The sequence below is a fragment of the Ptiloglossa arizonensis genome, chromosome 3, assembly GCF_051014685.1.
Source record: "Ptiloglossa arizonensis isolate GNS036 chromosome 3, iyPtiAriz1_principal, whole genome shotgun sequence".
NCBI lineage: Eukaryota > Metazoa > Arthropoda > Insecta > Hymenoptera > Colletidae > Ptiloglossa > Ptiloglossa arizonensis.
In genome coordinates, this window is record NC_135050.1 from 30,452,367 (window position 1) to 30,473,015 (window position 20,649).

Below are 20,649 nucleotides of genomic sequence, written 5' to 3' on the forward strand. Positions count from 1 at the left end.
CTCGCGGCTCGATGGAAGAGAGGAGGAGGAACGTGGGTGGCAGTTTCGTATTCGTCGGCCTCAACGATCGAGGACGAGCGGAGGAGTGCCCGCGTAGCGCTCCGGCGTAAACAAACGCGTCCGAGAACGTTCCGCGATGGAAGGGATTTTTACGGTCGATCGATTCGAGAGACTGGAAACGCGCGCGGTCCCTTTCGCGGACGATCGCCGGAAATGGAAACGGACGCCTCGGAAGAAAGTTTTCCGCGCCTCGCGGTTTTGGTCCGCGCAGGCGCGCAATTCGAAATTTCGAAACTCGCGGAGATCGAGGCGCGGAGCTTCGAAAACGCTTCTCGGCGAAAAGAATTCGCGGCGGCGTTAAAAGCAACGCGCGCCGCGCGTACGGAAAGGGGGAGAGCGAGACTAGACTCGAAGAACGGCCATCGGTGGCAAAGGCCCGGCGAGCGCCAGGTAGGACGTAGTCGCGACCGACCGAGTGGGGGACCTACGAGATAGTCCGATGGACGAGCGGAGCAAAGAACGGCTCAGTCGAGAGACGGACGTCCTCCGGCGCTCTTCTTGCCGGTTGGTGCTCGCCGGTGCGAGCGATCCTTGCGATTACCGCGATTCCCTCGATTACCGCGATTACCGCGATTACCGGGATTACCGCGTTTCGGTGATCGAACCGAACCGAGCCAGGTTGCGCAACGCGGCCGCGACCGGTTTCCTCGATTCGAGGCGAGTCGAGGCGAGGCGAGGCGAGTGAAAACGGTGCGTCGCGGCTCGATGGAAGTGTCCGCGACGCGATTCGAGCAGCTGGCGCGGCGAGCGACTCCCCCGGCGGTGTTTGCGACGCGTTTCGTGCGAGGAGAGGCGTTCGATTTACGCCGGCAGCAACGCCTCGGTTTGTTCGCGGCCGCTCGAGCTACCGTCCGATAGACGGACCGCGACGGTCGGACCACCGAACGCGAATCGGTGTCTCCAAACCTTTCGATGGAACAAAAGTTCGCGAGTGGTTGCGAGGCGATCCGCGGTCTCGAAGGTGCTCGTCGGTCGTCGTCCTGCGACTCGAGAGGGAAAGCGAACGTCGCCGAGGGGAAACGACCGGAGATGCTGGAAACGAGGGACGTCTACCCGGTGACCGAGTAGAACACCGGCCGACGAGGCTCCCACGGAAAAATGGCTCTGACCGCCTCCAGGAACGGCTCGCCCGTTGTACGGGACAAAGAGAGCATTCCGGCCTACAACGTACGTATACGCGCGACGCAGGTGCACCGATTCCAAAGGGACGAGGACGAGGCCGACTCTCGAGCGTTTTCGAGCCAAATGCCCTTCTCGACGCCACGCGGACAAGTTTCCAATTTCCCGGTAGAAACGGAAATTGGCGGGCTCCGAGGTCCTCGAATTCGAAACTCGAGCCAACGCGCAACGTTCGCGAACCCTCTCGCGGGTAAATCCTCGAGCGGTACGATCCACTCGACCCGCGTTCCGACGACAACGTCGAGAAGAGTACCGAAATCGTTCGAGACCGCCAAGGAAATACCGGTTCCGATTTTTTGGAAGTGCGTTCCGTGGACGTTGACGGAGATCGAGGTGGTACGCGAGGCTCGTCTCGGTGGACGATCGCGAATCGAGCGGAAACGTCGAACGTTATCATCGGCTCGGCTCGACTCGACTCGACTCGACTCGAGTCGACTGGAGTCGGTCGACGCGGCACGGTTTCCTCGATGGTCCTTTTCTCCGGCGGCCGCGGGAACGCGGGAACGTTGGAACGGCAGAAGGGTACCGGTCCCGGTAACCACCTGCCTCGTTTATCTCGGGTTCGTGCATCGGCACCGTTCGCTAAACGCACGCGCGGACTCCGTAGCTCTCGAACGGGTCGCTGTCTCGGACAATCCGCTGCCGCGACACCGACCGGTACCCGTATCGAGCCCTCCGTTCCTCGATCGACTCGAGCCCGCGCGAAACGATTTGCCTTCGACGAAACTCCGACCGTCCCTTGCGAAACTACGATTCCCACCCCGTTCGACCGAGAACGCAACTCGCGAACCTTTCGGAAGCGACGCGGGAACGAGGTCGAAAGCCCTTCGATCGAGAGCTTTTTTCGTTCCCGCGGAAGAGAGCGCGACGACCGAGCGGATCTCGATCGATCCCGGCCGACGAAACGCCGCGCGTAAATTTCCGCGTCGATCGAGCGGGGAGACTCTTCGTCTCGCGTCTCGCGTCTCGCGGACACGCGCTCGCTCGACTCGCTTATTCTTATTCTTCGGCGATGCGGTATAACTGTACCAGGGTGTGGCTTACACGCCGCGACGGGGAAACGGTCTTGCACGAAACTCGTAATAGCCCGTTAGATCGATCTGCTATGGTAACGCTAACGCGTGTATGCGCGCGACCTTTCCCGTCCCCGAACGCGCTCGTTTCGGCGCATCCGAGGACGCGAGGAAAACGATTCGGTCGAGGATCGACGGCTCGACTGTTGCCGGATTGGGCGTATCTCGAGGACAACGGCCCTCGCCGATCGCAGGAGGAGGTTCCCGGTAGAGAAGTTCCGCGGAAGCGCGGGTTTCGGCGAGTCCCGTTTCGCGCGCTCGGTCGGCCAAGGGTGCGGGAACGTTTCCCGTTTTCCCGCGCGAGATCGCGGCGAGAGCTCCCGGCGTTCGTTTCGAGCCGGGGAGACGATATCTCGGTTCTGGTTAACGGTTCGTCGTCGTTGCTCGGTTCTCGCGCGAATCCTTCCGAGTAGAAAATTCCGGTGGCCGTAGATTCCGAAAGGTTCGCGTCTCGGCCGGGACTTTTACTTTCGCGCGAACGATTTACGAAATTTGTCGCGCGCGCCGTTAGCTCGAGGCGAGTCGAGGAAACGACTCGGTTCTCGGCGAGCTAGGCGAACCGTTCCTACCGCGGTCTTTGCGCGAAATTGAACGTTCGGGTGGGATCGCCGCGACCTCGGTCCGAGTTGCGCGATGCGATTTGCATCGAGACGATCGTCGAGTTTACCGGCACCGGGTATTTTGCGCGTTACCCTTGAAGCTGAACGTTCGCGCGCGGGTTCCGCGGTGCTCGTCGTTCGGACGCTCGGACGCTCGGACGCTCGGACGCTCGGCGTTGCGCAAGCGTTCGCGTTGCGCGAAGGAGACCTTGTCTTCCATCGTTCGCGCGTTGCGTAATCGCGGACCCTATCGCGATGCACCGAGCACCGTGACGCCTCGTAGGCGTCGAGTCGCTCCGAACGCGGTACGGCGCGGTCGGTTCCTCGTTCTCGAACCGAAATATCCTTCGGAGCGCGTTTCCTCGAGGAGGAGCGGCTTCGAACGGTATCGCGAACGAGAAGAGTCGAGGGCTCGAGTTACGGAGGGACACCGAGGACCTTCGCGAGGCTACTCGAGAATCGCGGAACTCGGAGCGAGCCGCGCACCCCGGCTCCTCGCAACGGACCGTGGCTTTCAGCATTCTTCTCGTCCCATCGGCCGACCGAACGCTTCTCGAGTCTCTCGTTGTCCCGTTCGGTGCACCGCGCAACGGACATCGACGATTCTCGCGCGCTCGATCGCCGATCGCTTCCGAAAAGGAGACGATCAACGGAGGAAGAAGCGTTCGCGGCTCTCGAGGAATTTCGCTTCCGTCGGTAAATCACGAAGGATACGGAGGACACGGAGGAGAATCAACCAGCGTCGCTCGAGGGAGAAGGAAGCGGGCAAAAAGTCGGTTAACGCGCGTCAACGCGGCGATGAATCCCGCGCGCAAGGACGTCGCTCGCGATCATCGCTAAAAGCGTCGCAACCGGTTCCGGGCGAACCGCGCGTCGTTCGATCGTCGATCGTTTTCGGTCCGGCGCGGCTCGCGCGATCCTTGCGAAAGGTTTCGCGCAACGACCGTAAATGTACGCGGTCGGAGATCCGAGGCACGCGCGCGCTCGATTTCCACGGATCGACGCCGAACGATCGGCGCGCGCCGTTTCGAGAGAAAAACGCTCGATCGATCCGCTTCTGGGCCCTGTTCGCCGACTTTCCCTCCAAGGTCTCCGCGCTCGAACGGATCGCGTTGTCGCGGTCCGCGCCCGATCGACCGATTTACCGAGCACCCGATCGAGAACGCTCGCTCGAGGGAAAGTCGGGAGAATCTCGGAGCGTTACGAGTCGTTACCCTCGTTCCTCGGCGACGATCGTTTCGATGATCTCGAACCGCGCGGTTCTCGCGTCGTCGACGATACTCGCGGATCTCGAGGTTCTCGAAGGTTCCCGCGGCGTGGCACGGGCCCGGGCCCGGGAAGGGTGACTGGTCGGTTACCGATCGGTCGGCCCGAACCTCGATGTCCGCGGGGAAGGGAAGTTTTCCATCTTTTCCCGAGCGCATTGTTCTCGGATGGCTGAGAACGAGGCCGAAACCGGTAACGGTGAAAAAGATCGGCGATAAGGCCGGTCGGCGCGCGGCGCGCTACACGCTGCACGCTGTACGCGGCATCCCCGTTCTTCGAGCCGGCGGCGATAAATCGAATTCCGAAGAAGATCGTTCGGTCGAAAACACGGGACGGGACGCGAAACACGGAACGATACTCGCGATAGGTTGCGCAACTCGCGGAGATTTTCGCGGAACGTTCCGCGCGGTACCCTTCGATCTCGCTCGATTCCCGGGTTTCCGTATCGGGGAAGGTATCTCGGGAAACGACTTTCCGGCCGGGTCCGCGGCGAAGAACCGCGGCGTTTCTCGGAGCGAAACGGGTCTCGGATTACCGCTCACCGCGAACCGTTTAACGCGGGAACGCGGGAACGCGAGTTCGCCGAGCGGCGCTCGCGCGCGATTTCGGTCTTTCCTCGAGTCTCAAAGCCGGGATCAAAGTCCAGCGAGGAAAGCTCCCTCCGTCGGTCTCGCGACGACTCGCTCCTGATCGCGGAGCGACGATCGATGAAAGTTACGGGGAGAGCGCGAGCGTCTTTTCCTCGCGCCTCGAAGGAAAGTCACCGCGCGATTCGTGGTTCCGAGCGAGACATCGCCGCTTTCTAGCGTCGAGCTGTCCGCGTCTAAAATTCGGTGGCCTCCACCGAGTCGAGAATCGACTTCGAGAACGAAAGCCCGCCGAGGCGAAGAGGAACGCCAGGCGCGTACGATTTTCTCGTTACGCAGCGCGGCGTGGCGCGTTCTCGCTGATATCGATCGGGCGAGTTTCTCCCGACTTCTTCCGAGAACCGTGGAAAGAAAAACGCCGGAAGCACGGGCCCGGATCGATGCCCCGCGCGGCGCGGCGCGGCGCGTGCTTTTCGCGCGTACCCGCTTCGAGAAACTCGCGGACAAAATCGGGAAAGATCGCGTTCTCCACCGTGCTGACGAGTCTCGTTTCGATTTGTTACAGATCAAGCTGGAACGTGTGCTCGGCGTGACCGTCTCGAGCAATGCAGCCCTGGACTGCGACGCGACCAGCGAGCTGGTCGCCTATCCCGCCGGGTGAGTTCGAGACCGGTCTCTTCGTTCTCTTCGATCGATTACTCGGTCGAGACGTCCGAGCCTCTCGGACACCCGAAACCGATCTACGAACAACACCGAGACTCTCGGACCCTCGGAGATAGTTTTCGCTTCGCCGCGCCGCGCCGCGCCGCGCCGCGCCGCCGAGGAAATTTCAACGGCGTCGATGATCGCGTCGGTCCGCTCGAACGGCCAAATCGTTACACATCGATCGCGAAAACGGGCCAAAAGGGAGAGCCGCTCTCCTCGGCGAGAGCAGCCGCTCGATCGTAAACTCTTCGATCGGAATTCGTTTACCGCGATTCGCGAGTCCTCGACTCGGGGAACGCGAAGCGAACCCGGAATCGGTTTCGATCGCGAGGCGAATCGTATTACGAATACGACGACTCGAAGCCCGGCCGATATTCGTGGGAACGACCGCGGGAAGAACGACGGGAGCGCGCGAGGGTTGCCCGTTTAGGGCGCGGGCACGGCCACGGGCACGGGCACGCGGAACGCTAATGGACGATCGTCTCGATGTCGAATCGCGCGAAATTCCGAGAGGAAATTGTCCGATGGCTCGTCCCCGCGGCGACCGAGCCGGCGAGCGGAACGCGGTGGCGACCGTGAAAGAAAGTTCGGGTTCGTTAGCGCGAACGCGATCCCCTCGGTCACGGATAAACGCGGACGGCACAAAAGGAGCGCGAGAGGCTCGTTTCTTCTTCGGTCGCGTGAATGGAAGAATGGCGAAAGTGCGATCGGGAGATTACGCCGGTTTATCGCGCGCTCCGTACCGGGAGAACCGTTTCGAGTCCGCGGCGATCCTCCCTCGCCGCCGAGGGAACCCCGAGCCTCCTTCGGCTCTCGCGGCCGAAAACCGGGAGACCCTCGAATCGTTTATCGCCTCGCGGTGCGTTCGAGCGCGATCTCGTTACGGCGAACGTCGCCGAGGAGGAGAGATCGCGCGCTCGTTAGCCGCCGGTCGCTAATCGCCGGCACCGATTCGAGAACGCGACGCGCGCGCGCGCGCGCGCACACGCTCGCTCGACCCGAGGAAAATCGGGGATTCGCGATTTTCGCGATCCGTTCGAACGAGCCGAGCGACTCGCGTGCTCGCGGCAACGCGGCTAAACTCGAACGCGAACGACTATGTACGGTACTCGGTCGGAAATCGGGTCAAGAGAGAGGCGAATGGACCGAAAGATTCCGCGTCCGAGATCCGCCGCGACCGATACTCGCGGATCGACCACGATCGATCCGCCGCGTCTTCTCCGTTTCCGTTTCTCGACTTCTCGGCTTCTCGACTTCTCGAGAGACCGATTTCGATGGTCGGTCTGCCGAGCGATCGCCGCCGGGCCCGATCTCCCGATTTCCCGGGAATTATCGCGCGATCGCGAGACTCGGTCGATTATCGCTCGTTCGTAACCTCGCGCTCGCGGTTCAACGGACTACCGAGTCGAGTCGAGTCGGGACGAGACGAGACGAGACGAGACCGGACCCTTTCCCGATCCAACTCGCGCGCGCTACAGCGCGTTCAAAAATCTCCAGAGTACGGTTCGCGTTCGATCGAACGAGCAGCGGCGCACGAGCATCATCGAAACGATCGTTTTTCCGCGTTCGCGAAGCTCGCGACGGGCCGCGCGTTTTCGCCGATACGATCTCGGCGTTGCCCGCGAAACGCCTCGGGACCTCGAGAGCCGAAGATTTTGGACGAGCTGTACCGCTCGGCGCGAGTCGGTCGACCGTGCCTCTTAACGAGCTACTCGTTCTCCGTAAAACCGGATGCTCGCGCGAGTTTACGCGCGCCTTTATCGTAATTTTTCGCGCGACTCGTTCGCCGCGTCCGATCGTTCGTCCCGATCGAACCAGGGACGGGCAGAACGCGGCGTTGCGCGCGAACGCCTCGTCCTTTACTTTTCTCCGGAAGAAACCCCGCGGCTCGTCCCCTTCGCGCGAAATCCGCGAAACCTCGAGGATCCCGGGACGCGTTCGAGCGTGGCCCGGACGCGTATCGCGAGGCGACACCGACGTCGTCGAGAACGCGATTCCAAGGTTAGAAAGTGCTCGACATTGCGCGCGCCGTGTTACGAACGAACGAGGAAAGTTCCGCTTTCCCGGTTTCTCGATCTACTCTGTTTCCCAGTTTCGAGGCTCCAGATTCTTCGATCCCGATCGAGAGAGAGAGAGAGAGAGAGAGAGGGAACGGGGGGCTACGCAAAGTACGAGCAGTTGTCGGAGAAAACTCGCGAGGGTAAAAGGGTTTCGTCTCGAAAGCGGAAACCGCTCGTTGTTTCCGCTCCCGTTCGAGAACCTGCGACGGCGAGCGGAGAAAAATCGAATCTGGAATCTCCTTTCCGGAGGCTGTCGTCGTCGTCGTCGCTCCTGGACGATTCGCGACGTTTCGGCGAGTCCGTCGCGCCGGTTTTTGCCCTTTACCGGTTAAACGAGACGAGAAAAAGTCGGCGTTGAACGCGAAAGCGGTTTCGGAGGGAAGGCGGCGCGGCGCGGCGGTAGTTTAGCGCTTAGACACGGTTCGTTCGGTCGATCGTCCGGAAAGCAATTTCGCGTCGGAGCCGATCGCTCGCGAAAACCTCCGAGCGTTTCGTTTCGCGCTAATTGCGTTTTCCCATCCGCGCGTTCGAAAATCGAGCTCGAACTTTCCTCGAAGGCCACCGGCGGATATCCGGGTCGAGGTTTCGACCGCGTCTGGTGCGAGCCGAGAGTTTCGCGCAAAGATCTCAGCCGTTCGGTCGCGACCGAGTCGAGATCGATCGGCCGAGAACTCGCGAAACGTCCTACGGAACGCGCGGAGAGCAATTTTCTCCGCCGCGACGACAAAGACGACGGGAACGGCAACGGCAACGGCAACGGCAACGGCAACGGCAACGGCAACGAAAGTTTCTTCTCTCGAGGACTCTCGAAACGAAGAAAGTCCCGTATTAGCAATTACTCGAAGCGGTCGAGCGCTCGTTTCGCCGTGTCGCGTTACGGCGACACACTGCCGGAATTAACGACACCGGGACCGTTTTTTCCGCCCGGCGAAGAAACGCGTCGCGCGTTCGCACGGTACCGCGGAGAAAACGAGAGTTTCCGCTTCACGAGGCGAAATATTCGGCGACGAGAAGGACCGATCCGAAAGGTCGATGTGTCGGTGGTGGTCGGTGGAATCGGGTCGATCGCGCGCCGGGGTCGAGAGGGTTTTCCATCGGTGAACGCGCGTCGCGAGCGTTCGGTGTCCTCGAGACGGGAACGAGCCGCGCGGGCACCACCGCGATCGTTCGTTCTAAATCGGCCGGTACCGTCGACCGACTTATCGGACGCGCCGTCGCCGGACCGGTTTCCATCCTCGATTATCGACCCAGTGACCTCCGTACCGAACCGCGTTCCTCTCGCGCGCGATTCGCACGCCGACCAAAATTACGACCGCGGATTTATCGCCAACTCGGTGTTTTTCCGCTCGTTCTTCCCTCGAGAAACGCGAGAGAAATTCACGAAAAATTACCGCGCCAAGTTCTCGCAACGCGCGCGCCAACCTTTTCCTCTTCTCCCGACGAGAGTTCTTTGGAACTTTGACTCGCTCGAGCGGGAAACGGAGAAGGAAACTGCGGAAACGCGGGTTCGGAGCGCGAGTCGCTTCGAGGTCGATTTTTCTTCGATTTCCAAGACGCGTCCGTCGATCGGCGACCGCGAGTTCCCCTCGGGTCTCTTCGAGCGAGTAAATCGCGACGGCTCGCGAGATCAGCGCCGTTTCTCCGAGATCGCGCGTTACGGTTATCCGGCCGACTCGGAACACTCGGTCGATCCGTTACGCCGCTGGACGCGCCGGAAAGGTGTTTAACCTCCGGCCGTCTGAACACCGACTTTCGGCGAACCGGAAACGCGGACCTAAACGGCGAACGCGGACCGGAAGCGAACCGTCCCGACGACCGCTCGACGATGCGAGCCGAGTCGATCTTCGAGGAAAATTGCTCCCTCGATTCTCCGCGCGAATACTCTCCTTCCGCGTCGCCGGAACCGTCGCTCCGTCTCTCCTCGAACGACCGCGTATCCTCCGACACCCGAAAATCCCACGTTACGCGTTTTTATCGCCGGAGAACCGTTTCGTTGCAACCTCCCGGCATCGACAACGCGTTACGCTCGGCGAACTTGCCGGTGTACGGGATCTCGGCGTTACTTTCTCTCCTCGTTGTCCTTTGCGGAACCGAACCTCCCGTGCTTACCTCGACGCGGGACCGAATCCGCGCCGATCGGGGAACGTTCCGGCGTTTCCGGCGAGTCGAGCGATCTCGTAGCGAGCGGATCGCGTCGCGTCGACGTTCAGGTGGCGCGATACAATCGGCAAACGCCGATCGGATGAACGGTGACGGATAAATCGACTTCGGTGGACTCGCCAATCGCGAACACCGCCTCCGACGGAACGAAATCCGTCTTGTCGTATTTCTCGAAAAGGGAACCACTTCCGCGAACGAACCACCTTTTCGTTTCCCCGAAACAGCTTCTCGATCCGAGAGAGCGTCCTTACCGCGGGAAGGTGGAAATACGGCTCGTAACGATCGGTCTCGGTTGTTGCAGCTGCACGGTGGTGTTGTTCAACCCGCGAAAGAACACCCAGGCCCACGTGTTGAACGCTTGTCGCAAAACGGTGACCTCCCTGGCGCTCGCCGGCGACGGTAGACTGCTGGCGACCGGCGAATGCGGTCACATGCCGAACGTTCGCGTATGGGACATCTCCGATCCGTACAACGCGGTCCAGATCGCTGAATTTTCCGGGCACAAGTACGGCATCAACTGCGTGGTGAGTATCGCGCGTCCTTTTTCTTCCCCGCGCGAGAAATTTGTTTCCAAGCACGCGGAACGCGCACGACCGATAACAACGTTTCGCAAGAAGAAAACGAAAAATGAGTTTTCGAAATCGAAAACGCGGCGAGATCCGAGCGAGCGAACCTCCGCCGCTTCGTTTTCGTCACCGCGGTATAGAAATCGCTCGATTGCGACCTACGCGGTTGCCGGACGAGACATTCCGCTTTTCGTTTCGAAACGATGGCACTCGCGCGAGCGTACAAGCGAGCGGGTCGAAACTTGGAAGCGTCGGTCGCGCGAGCTTTCGAAGCTTTCGGCGCGTCCTTTTCCTCGAGACGACTCGAGGAATCGGAACGGGAACGAACGCGGTCGGTAGTCGCGTCACGCGCGCGTATCCACGTCGTCGGTTACGAGGCGTCTCGACGACGAAGCGAACCGCGCGAATACGAAATCGCGAATACGCCGCGCGAGCTACGGAATACGTAGCACTCCGATACGACGACGATCTTTCCTCGAAACGTCCGGCGTGCACGGCCGCGAATCGTCCTTTACGATTTTCTCTTCTCGAGGCGTTTTCACCGAGCAACAAGTACGTGGTGTCCGTGGGCTCGCAACACGATATGATCGTCAACGTCTGGGACTGGAGAAACAACGTTAAGGTGGCGTCGAACAAAGTCTCGAGCAAAGTGAAGGCCGTCTGCTTCGCGGAAAACGGCAATTACTTCGTCACCGTGGGCAACAGGCACGTCAAGTTTTGGTATCTCGAGTACTCGCGCAGTGCCAAGGTAATTGGATTCCTCGATTCCGCTCTCGTTCCTTTTGCTCGTCCACCGATCGCGAATCGGACGGGGCGAAATTTCCTACCGGTGTCGCGAGAGCAACGGAGATCGGTGGCTCGCGAGTTACGGTCTCGACGCGAACCCGCTCACGGAGGGAATTTTCTAACGCAGTACAAGGAACCCGTGCCTTTGATGGGTCGGTCCGCCATACTGGGAGAGCAGAGAAACAACGATTTCGTGGACGTGGCGTGCGGCCGCGGGGACATGGCGGACTCGACGTACGCGATCACCAAAACGGGCCTCCTCTGCGAATTCAACAACAGGAGGCTCCTCGACAAATGGGTGGAGCTTCGCGTGAGTAGCCTCGCCGAGTCCGATTTCGGGCAAGTTCACGCTCGCTGTCTCTTTTACAGACGAGCAGCGCCAACTGCATGGCCGTCGGGGACAAGTACATTTTCATCGGGTGCGCGGAAGGAATCGTGAGGTGCTTCAGTCCCAGTACTCTTCAATTCGTAACGACCTTACCGCGAACGCATTACCTGGGCGTGGACGTTGCTCAAGGATTGTCGATCAGGTAGGCACCGACTCGCCGTAGGTCCCGATCGTTCGATCGATCGATCTCGTAACGTTCGCTGCTCGATTGCAGTCACATGTCCCAGCATCCGGCCAACGCGAGGTATCCGGACGCGATCGCGCTGGCCTTCGACGAGCGAAACAACAAGCTGACCTGCGTCTACAACGACCACAGCATCTACGTGTGGGACGTTCGGGACATCAGACGGGTCGGCAAATCGCACTCGTTCCTCTACCATTCGGCGTGCATCTGGGGCGTCGAGATGTACCCGACGGGAACCGAGTCGATCGGCGGGATGCCCCTCGGGAGTTTCGTCACCTGTTCCAGCGACGACACCATACGCGTATGGAACCTCGAGAAGGAGGTGTCGCCGAGCGACACCCTCTACAAACGAAACATTTACAGCAACGAGCTCCTCAAGGTCCTCTACATAGATCCCGAGCTCACCTACCTCAAGGATCTCGACCTGGCCGCCGCCGGATCCACCGAGAAGAGCGACGCCTCCTACGACGGGAGGAACGGAGTCAGATCGATCCGCGTGAGCCCGGACGGGAAGCACCTCGCCTCCGGGGATCGATCGGGCAACATTCGAATTCACGACCTCGCCTCCCTCGAGGAGTTGTGCTTGATAGAGGCCCACGACGCGGAAGTCCTCTGCCTCGAGTACTCGAAATTCTCCCGGTACTCGATGGACCCGCCGCGGTTGTTGGCCAGCGCCTCCAGGGACCGACTGATCCACGTGTTCAGCGTCGACCAGGGATACAATTTCCTGCAGACGCTCGACGATCACAGTTCCTCCATCACCGCCGTCAGATTCTTCAATCAGAGCAACCAGTCCAATCAAATACAGATGGTGTCCTGCGGTGCCGACAAGAGTATCATCTTTAGACAGCTGCAATCGGTGAGTAGAGTCCGTCCGTCCGTCCGTCCGCCCGTCCGCCCGCCGATCGAACCTACGATTGCTCCTTTTGCTCCCAGACAGGAGGAATGCCGCAGTTCGCGAGGGGTCACAACGCTCAGGGAAAGACCACCTTGTACGACATGGAGGTCGATTCCGGGCAAAAGCACGTCTTGACCGCCTGCCAGGACAGAAACATCAGAGTCTACAACGTGGCCACCGGTAAACACAGCAAAACGTTCAAAGGATCGGTCGGCGAGGACGGATCTCTCATCAAAGTGGTCCTAGGTAACGAGACCGGAGGGAGCCGAGGTAACCGAGGACGATTACCGCTACTTCGAACGTTTCCGCGTGTGTTTCAGACGCATCCGGAATATACGTAGCTACCTCCTGTACAGACAAGACGTTGTGCGTGTACGATTACTACAGCGGCGAGTGTATGGCCACCATGCTCGGTCACTCGGAATTGGTCACGGGGCTGCGTTTCAGCCCCGATTGCCGTAACCTCGTATCCGCCAGCGGGGACGGTTGCATATTCGTTTGGCGCGTTCCGCGCGACATGGTCGTCACCATGCAGGCCCGTCTCGCTCAGCAAGCGATGCGAGCCGGAAAGTGAGTTCTCCTCTTCTTCTTCTTCTTCTTCTTCTTCTTCTTCTTTCGTTCCCCGAATGCGCTTTCAACGCGTTCCCGATACCTCGACAGAAGGCCGCCCCAGGTGAACGGCACGGGAATCGACGTACAATTGGACAACGAAAACTTTGGATCGCCGCCACCGGAATTCCTCGACCCGAACGCGAATCCCGCGCCCGGAAATACCAGCGTCGACTACAGGTTCAGCGTGGGCCAGTTGCCGCTTTGGGCGAAGAAGCAGATAAACACCGCGAACCCCGACGACACCACCGCGATCCTCGGCCCGAACGTCAGACCTCTCGGCGTCGATCCCCCAAAAGGCAGATGGGCTCAAAGGGTGCAGCAGGGAGACGGTATAACCGTAAAGTCCGTTTACGACAGTGACGAGATCATACCGTTTCCTCCGCCTCGCGGAGCCATCGATTCCGACGCCGGTGGCGGGGGCGGCGGTACCAGTGGCGGCACCGGCGGCGGCACCGGCGGCGGCACCGGTGGCGGCAGCGGGTCCAAAGACAGCTCGATCGACAGCGGAACCGAAACCAAGTGCAGCAGCGACTATCGGAGGGAGACGATCGTCTTGAAAAGGGTATGTCGAGATTACGTTCGTTCGTTCGTTCTCACGGTGTACCAACCTTCGGTACGAATGGTTCCAGGAAGAGGACGAGACCGTGTTTCAACGTTGCCCGGACAGTTACAGAGAACTGGCGGAAGACACGAAACAGGTACCGACCGATTTCCAGTAAGAAAACGAGCACGATTATATTTCTCTCGGCGAGCGACGAGCGCTCGCGAACCCAAACGACGACCGTTCGTTGTCGGTCGTTTCTTTCGCCGATTTTCTTTTCTCTCTCGTACCGATTTCTTTTCTCCGCGATTCTTTCGTTTCCGTTGATTCTACTTTATTTTCACCGGTTACGTAGGTGATCGGCGGTAACGTGACCGTAACTAGAGGTAGCAATATCACGGAATCGACGCGTCCGTCGAGGAGTCGTCACCATACCGACGATAGCAGTCTTGGCAGCTTTAAATTCGAGGTACATCTCATTAACGCCTCAGACACCAGCAGCAAAGCATCGCCGAACAGTAATACACGGTGAAACCAAAAAAAAAAAAAAAAAAAAAAAAAGAAAAACACGAATAATCCGTGCCTTTGCGCGTATTAACGCTTTTAAATTAATTTGCGTTTGCCGCTTGCACCGCTTGACCCCGAAACACCGAAAGACCGAAAGACTCGCGCTCGAATAACAAACACTTTGGAAGCGAAACGAGATCGGGAAGATTCGCTTACCGTCTTTTGATACGCTTACTCGTTGCGGTAGGATCACGAGAGCACGGAGCACGACGGGGACGTCGAGGATTACTCGGAGGGAGAGAACGGGACCACCGGTTCCGAAAAGTCTCATCACAGGCTCATGTACTATCCGGCCCCGGAGGACACCGTGTCGAATCAATTCACCGTGAACGCGATGGACGTCGAAGAACTTCGAAGGTACGTCCCGACCAACGAAACGTCCAACTTTCCCCCGACACCGAAGACGCGTGCGCGCTTCCGTTCTTTCCGCTCCGTAGATCTCAGAGGCGACAGAAGAAACCCAGAAACGGGGAGAGCGGCCGTACGAGCGAGTTGACCGCCTCCGGTAGTCAGGACGACTCGGACTCGGAAGGCGGAGCTTCGACGCCCAGCGCCGAACGAAATCCACTCTCCATATTGTCGGAGGCCAGCTCGGAAGGGTTCGATCAACTGGTCAAGCAGAGCCACCGCGAAAAGTATCTGAAGAACGCTTTCGAATCTCTCAGCGGCGCCGAAGAGCCCAGCAACAGGTGCCCGAAAACGACCAGCATCAGTTCTCAGTTTCACGGAAGGTAATCGTCCCGCGACTCTTTCCCCCTCCCCTCGCAAACGTCGGAGAATCTAACGTTGCGACGCAACGTTGCTCGCAGACTCAGCGGTGGCGGCGTCGACGGTACGAGCATTCCCAAGATTCGCAACGCGGCGGTAGCGAACGCGACCAAACAGGCCAGAGGCGACGCGGACGTTGCCAAGAAGCGCGAGGAACTCCAGAGGAGAATAGAGGAGACCAGAAGAAAACTTCAAAGCGTAAGCGCTACCGTTTCCTTACCGTTACCGCGTCGTTGCGTTGCGTTGCGTTCCGTTCCGTTCCGTTCCGTGAAACACGCGTTTCGCGTTCCAGGTTGGCTACAAGTCGTCCTTGAAAACCAGCCAAAGCATATCCGATTTGAGCAGCCACGTACCGGAGAAGCACCATCGTTCGAACAGGCTGAGCACAGGTAACGACAAATCCGGTCAACAAACTCGATACTCGAAACCGATCGATCCTTGCAAACCCGTACCGAATCCAAAGCCCCCGTTTAAACCTCGACAACTCTTTAACAAAGCGTCGGGTGTGGGGAATGCGCTACTACCCAAGCTAGACACTCCTTCGGAGAACCGCTTGTCGAAAAGTCGAACCACGTCGTGCGTAAACGACAAGACGAGACCAACGTCTCTTAGTCGTCCGTTAACCTTGACTCTGAAAAAAACTGAAAAGTATAAGCTGTCGCTGAACAAGCCGAATCAATCGTTGCCCGAATCGCCCGTGTGCGAGGAGCTCAAACTCTTGAAGGAACAGTGCAGAAGGAACGCGAACCGGTTCGCTAGGTTCGCGCAGAAGAGAAGGTCTTGCAGCTACTTCATCGGACTGAACGATAACGAGGAGGACATGGAGAACATCGCCAAGTCGTTCGAAAGTCTGCCCGCCATGAACGAGCGCAACTTCGACGACGACGACGACGAGGACGAGGACGAGGAGGACGAGGACGAGGACGAGGACGAGGACGAGGACGAGGACGAGGGGGACGCCGACGCCGACGCCGACGAGGACGACGGGAACGGAAACTTTAGCGACGATTCGCTGGAAGGTGATTTCAAGAATCCACCGCGACGATGCGTCAGCGATTACCAGATAAACGTCCACGTGGACGGTCACGGCGGCCCTTACTCGAATTATCGGAGCTTCCCGAAACGGATACCGGCGACGGGCTCGCAGGAGAGCATCCTCTCGGACGTCTCGGTCGAATCGTTCTCGAAGGGGAGCGCCGAGATTTTGGATTACAGTCGGTACGACAACGACCGACACTCGAGCGCGAGCTTCTTCCTCTCCCGGCGAAAGATGCAAGCCGGTCGAAGCCAGGAGAGCGTACTCACCGACGAGTCCGACTACCAGATGTTCCCGTTGCGCGAGAACGTCGATCATCGAAGCACCGAGAGCGTCTTGACCGACGACTCGGATTCCATGGTGAAATCCGCGCCCCTCGAGATGCTCTTCGACTCCCACTACAAACGAAAGCGACAAAACTCCGAAACGTACAGCGGGAATCCCAACAACGTCGCGGAACCGTCCAACGACCCTCGGCTATCCGCGAACGACGCGACCGTCCGTCGAACCGTCTTCAGGTCCAAGTCGCTCCAAGACACGAGAATCGGCAAGGAGGCCAACGAGAGCGTCTACCGGGAGGACGTACGGCAACCGGCCGCTTGCATCTACTACGAGTTCAACTTCAACGATCGAAACGACGCGAACGTCGAAACCAGGACGAAATCGGACGCGATCTCGCGAAGCAACAGTCTGAAAGCGCCCAAGGAGCCCCAATCGATGCTGATTCTGAACGACTTTGTCGCCCACAAGCCGCCGAAACCGAAACGAAACTCGGCTCGCACCCAGAGCATGCGAAACAGGGCGCGTCCCGCCTGGAACAAGTACAACGTCGATTCGTTGCCGCAATCCGCCCGATTGAAATCTCCCGAGCCGGGATGCAGAAACGACGAGGACTCGAACGCGGACGCGGACGTCGACGCGGACGCCGACGCCGACGCCGACGCCGACGCCGACGCCGACGCCGATGCCGAGGCAAAACGCGAGACGAGCGCGCCGACGACGCCGACGAGCGCGAACACCGCGAGCACCGGGACCGCTTCGAAGAGGATCGAGCAACTGCTCCGCTCCTCCGGCGAGGAGAAAATCCCAAAGAGCAACTTTTACAGCCTGCAGCAGACTCGTCGCTCGGACGAGCCGATCGCGTACGGTTTCGATCGGGCCGCGACCCTCCCGCCTGCCCGACTGCGTTGCTTCGAGAATCAGATACCGACCAAGGACACGCAAGAGACCTACGATTCCTTGGAAACCGGTGGTTGCGCATCTCGAACGAGTAACGCCACGGACAACCTCGACGTGGAACTACGAATCACCCGCGCCATCGAGGGCACGGTCAAGTTGCTCTCGAAGGAGTTCGAGAACCTGGTCAGGCGCGAGCAGTACTTGAAGGAGAAGCGTCTAAGGATGACCCACTGCCAGGAGAGCAGCGAGAATTTCGCGAAGCTGGAGGCCGAACGGGACGGGAGACTCGGGACGAAACGCGACGTAAGGTTCCACTCGGGCGGCGAGGACAGCGACTTCGCGGACACGTCCGCGATGGACAGGTCGATGATGGAGAGCGGGTCCTCGACCTCCGCCTCGAGCTGCGCGAACTCACCCAAGAGAATGTGGCCGCCGGCCTCGCGGTGCCAAAGTCACGCGAAATGGACGAAAACTTTGCCCACCATCGATCAGGTCATACTACCGAGCAAGCATCTTTACGCAGGTACTCGGCGAACCAGCGTTAAAAGAGTTTCACTCGGCGATCGCTTTAGCGCGCGAAGCCGTCCTCGGACGGTCGTTCGCGCGATTACTTGTACCGTTCTTCGTTCGAATACTCGCTTCTCGAGCCACGATACATCGCGATACATCGCGAAGGCGACCGCGATAACCGACCGTCCGAGTTCGCGACGATGATACGGTTTCGATCGCGACTAGAGTACGACGCTTGTTTGCCAGCACGATTCCCAGAAACAGTTATTTTTTCTCCGTTCGTTCGTATCGCGTTTATCCTTATCGTTCGTTTTCTTTCGAGACGGCAGCGATTACGTACTTTTCAGTTTGAACGCTTACACGATTTTCAGTTTCACGAACGCGTACGATTTATCGTTATTTTACGTTTAGCATGACGCGCGTATCGATACAGCATGCTTCCTCCTCACCCAGTAGCTCGATTCCCGCTTCCTCCTTCGACCCTTCTTTTACGTTCCACGCGGTCGAGGAAATTTTCCCTCGAGACCGATCGAATCGATCCACGAGTTCTCTTCGATCGGTTCGATCGGTTCGATTTACAGTTTCGATGTTTTCAAAGTGTTCGAACGTCGTCGAGTTCCCTTGCTCTTTCGTTCGTCGAAAGTAAACATTCGCTCTTCTCTTTCGCGTACGTTGCTTTCGCGACGCGCACCGCCGAGAAAAGGACCCGCTTCGTTCTTACGCCTTTGAAAACTGTAAATCGCGACGCGATTCGGTTCGAAAGTTCGACGAACCGACGAAAAGTAGACGAAAGAGAGTAGACGAGGGAAGAAAAGAAAGGGGTAAGTTCGAAAGAAAATAAAACAGAGAGAGACCGCGACGAAACACGATAATCGACCTAATGCGAAAGAACGGTAGCTTAGTGCATGTGTGTGCGTGTTGTTGTCGACAGTTGGCAGTAGTGGGGGGCGAATCTCTACGAAAGTTTTTGACAGCGAAGAAGAGGGGGGTGGCATGCGACGCGCCTGCTCGCTGAGTGATCTTTCCGTCAGCCCGCCAAATAGGTTACTGCATGGCCCGATACAAGGTACCCTTTCAATGTGCGAGGACGTTGCTTCCAACGTTCCAACGTTCCAACGTCCACGAGGATCGTTCCGATGCCAGAAACGCCGTTTTCCACCTTGCTCGCGAAACATTCGAGGTAAACAGAGTTTCGGAACGATCCTCGACCGACGCGATATACCGTATCTTTGCGATCGATGTCGCGCGAAACTTCGATATCTCGACCGTTCTACGGTTCGAAGTTTCTTTGGACGCGATCGTCCACGGATTCCTACGACGTTCGAGATATCGAACGGTTGCCGCGTACGTCTAGTTTTCTTTTCGTCTTTTTCACTCGTTTAGATTGCTTTTTTCTTTCGTTTATTTCGTTTTCCTTTCGTTTTCTTTATTTTTCTATTTTCACATCGCGACGTACATTTGGATCGTTTCGAACGAATCTCCTCTTCGTAAAAATTCTATTTGTTCTCGCGTACGCGAACGAAACGAAACTCGGTCGAGCCGGAATTTTCGCTAACGATCGTTAATAGTTTCAGGAAAAGTAGGTAATAAGAACGCGAACGCATCGACGAGAAGCGGACTGGGAAGCGCGAATAGCGGAAACCAGTCTCGGCACGCTTCGGCGAAGAATCATTCTTCTCACATGACGAGAAGCAGTAGCGTCGGCGTTTTGAATCAGGTACGGTTCTCCGCGAAACGATCGAGAAAGAAATTTTCCCTCTCGTCGAGGACTCCGCTGCTACCGCTACCGCTGCTATCCTTTTACAGAGCGATTCCGAATCGGACGTCGGAGCGGGCAACGGAAGGGGATGGAACAACCAACCCGGCGCCAACAGGATCAGCGGATTGATGAGACCGACCATCAGCTCGCAGAATAAGATCAATCATCAAATAAAGACGAGTTCCTCCTCGAACGGCAACTTGCCCTTGTTCATCAGAAGAAGAGGCATGCAGGGAGCGTACTCGAGTGGTAATGCGTTGCTGCGCGTACAAACGAAAACCGATTCTACCGAGTTTAACGGCTAAAAACGAACGAACGAACGCGCGAGTACGCGGACGAGAATCGACGACTTTTCCAAGAAACGAACAACCGGGACGATCCATCCATTTCCGTTTCCGTGGTTTCGTTCGGTTAATTTCGCTCGTTGATCGTTTTCAGTGAATCTAAGTCAAGTGGGTAATCAAGAGGACTCGAGTTCGGAGGACACCTCCTCGAACGGGAACGGTGGGAAACCGGCGCTTCCTCCGAGACCTCGAAGCATCAGTATCGACCATTCCGGCGTCAAGTGAGTCGATCGAATCGAATCGTTCTCCGCGAGATCGTATCGAGGAGCAACGACCACCGTTGATCGTTTCTCTGTTTCGCAGCTCGAGTCTGCCCGCTGCAACGGTGAGGAGATCGGGATCGACGACGGTTATCTTAAACTGTCGGAACGGGAGCGGCGGCGGTGGCAGCGGCGGCGGCGGCGGCGGCGGCGGCGGGAGTAGCGGCGGTGGCAGCGGTGTCGTCGGTGGTCAGAACGCGAGCGGCAGGCTGTCGACCGCCAATCGGAATCAACTGGATCCCAGCCCTCAAGAGCTACCGGTCAAAGACACCGATCGTGCCATCGATGTAGCTAGTGCCGAGTGTAACTATCTCCGTCGTTTTCTTTTTCCATTTCGATCGCCATCGCCTCTTTCGTCGAATCGATAATTACTCGACAATTCTCCCGTGATACCCAACCTCTCGTCTAACGAATATTTTACTCTTGCAGTAGGCACGGATAAAACTTTAGGTAAACTAAAGACACCTATTGAGAATGCTGTCCTGTGAAAGTAATAAATCTTTGAGTCTGTTAAAAAATTTGTAAGTGATCATGCTATGACAAAGCGAAAACCATTCGAACA

General features: G+C 58.3%; 1 protein-coding gene across 1 annotated transcript in view; it reads left to right on the forward strand.

Moving 5' to 3' along the window:
• The window catches only part of Wdr62 (WD repeat domain 62), a 57,232-nt gene that overhangs the window by 32,207 nt on the left and 4,376 nt on the right, over positions 1–20,649 (forward strand). The window contains exons 3-24 of the mRNA XM_076307917.1: positions 5,330–5,421; positions 9,991–10,213; positions 10,788–11,003; positions 11,169–11,351; positions 11,411–11,571; positions 11,644–12,472; positions 12,550–12,757; positions 12,832–13,081; positions 13,172–13,685; positions 13,753–13,821; positions 14,020–14,133; positions 14,419–14,588; positions 14,669–14,962; positions 15,041–15,197; positions 15,292–15,899; positions 15,972–17,737; positions 18,656–18,790; positions 19,293–19,441; positions 19,531–19,732; positions 19,922–20,048; positions 20,131–20,390; positions 20,517–20,537. Coding sequence (XP_076164032.1) covers positions 5,330–5,421; positions 9,991–10,213; positions 10,788–11,003; positions 11,169–11,351; positions 11,411–11,571; positions 11,644–12,472; positions 12,550–12,757; positions 12,832–13,081; positions 13,172–13,685; positions 13,753–13,821; positions 14,020–14,133; positions 14,419–14,588; positions 14,669–14,962; positions 15,041–15,197; positions 15,292–15,899; positions 15,972–17,737; positions 18,656–18,790; positions 19,293–19,441; positions 19,531–19,732; positions 19,922–20,048; positions 20,131–20,390; positions 20,517–20,537 — 6,748 coding nt within the window. The remainder of the gene's footprint in view (positions 1–5,329; positions 5,422–9,990; positions 10,214–10,787; positions 11,004–11,168; positions 11,352–11,410; positions 11,572–11,643; positions 12,473–12,549; positions 12,758–12,831; positions 13,082–13,171; positions 13,686–13,752; positions 13,822–14,019; positions 14,134–14,418; positions 14,589–14,668; positions 14,963–15,040; positions 15,198–15,291; positions 15,900–15,971; positions 17,738–18,655; positions 18,791–19,292; positions 19,442–19,530; positions 19,733–19,921; positions 20,049–20,130; positions 20,391–20,516; positions 20,538–20,649) is intronic.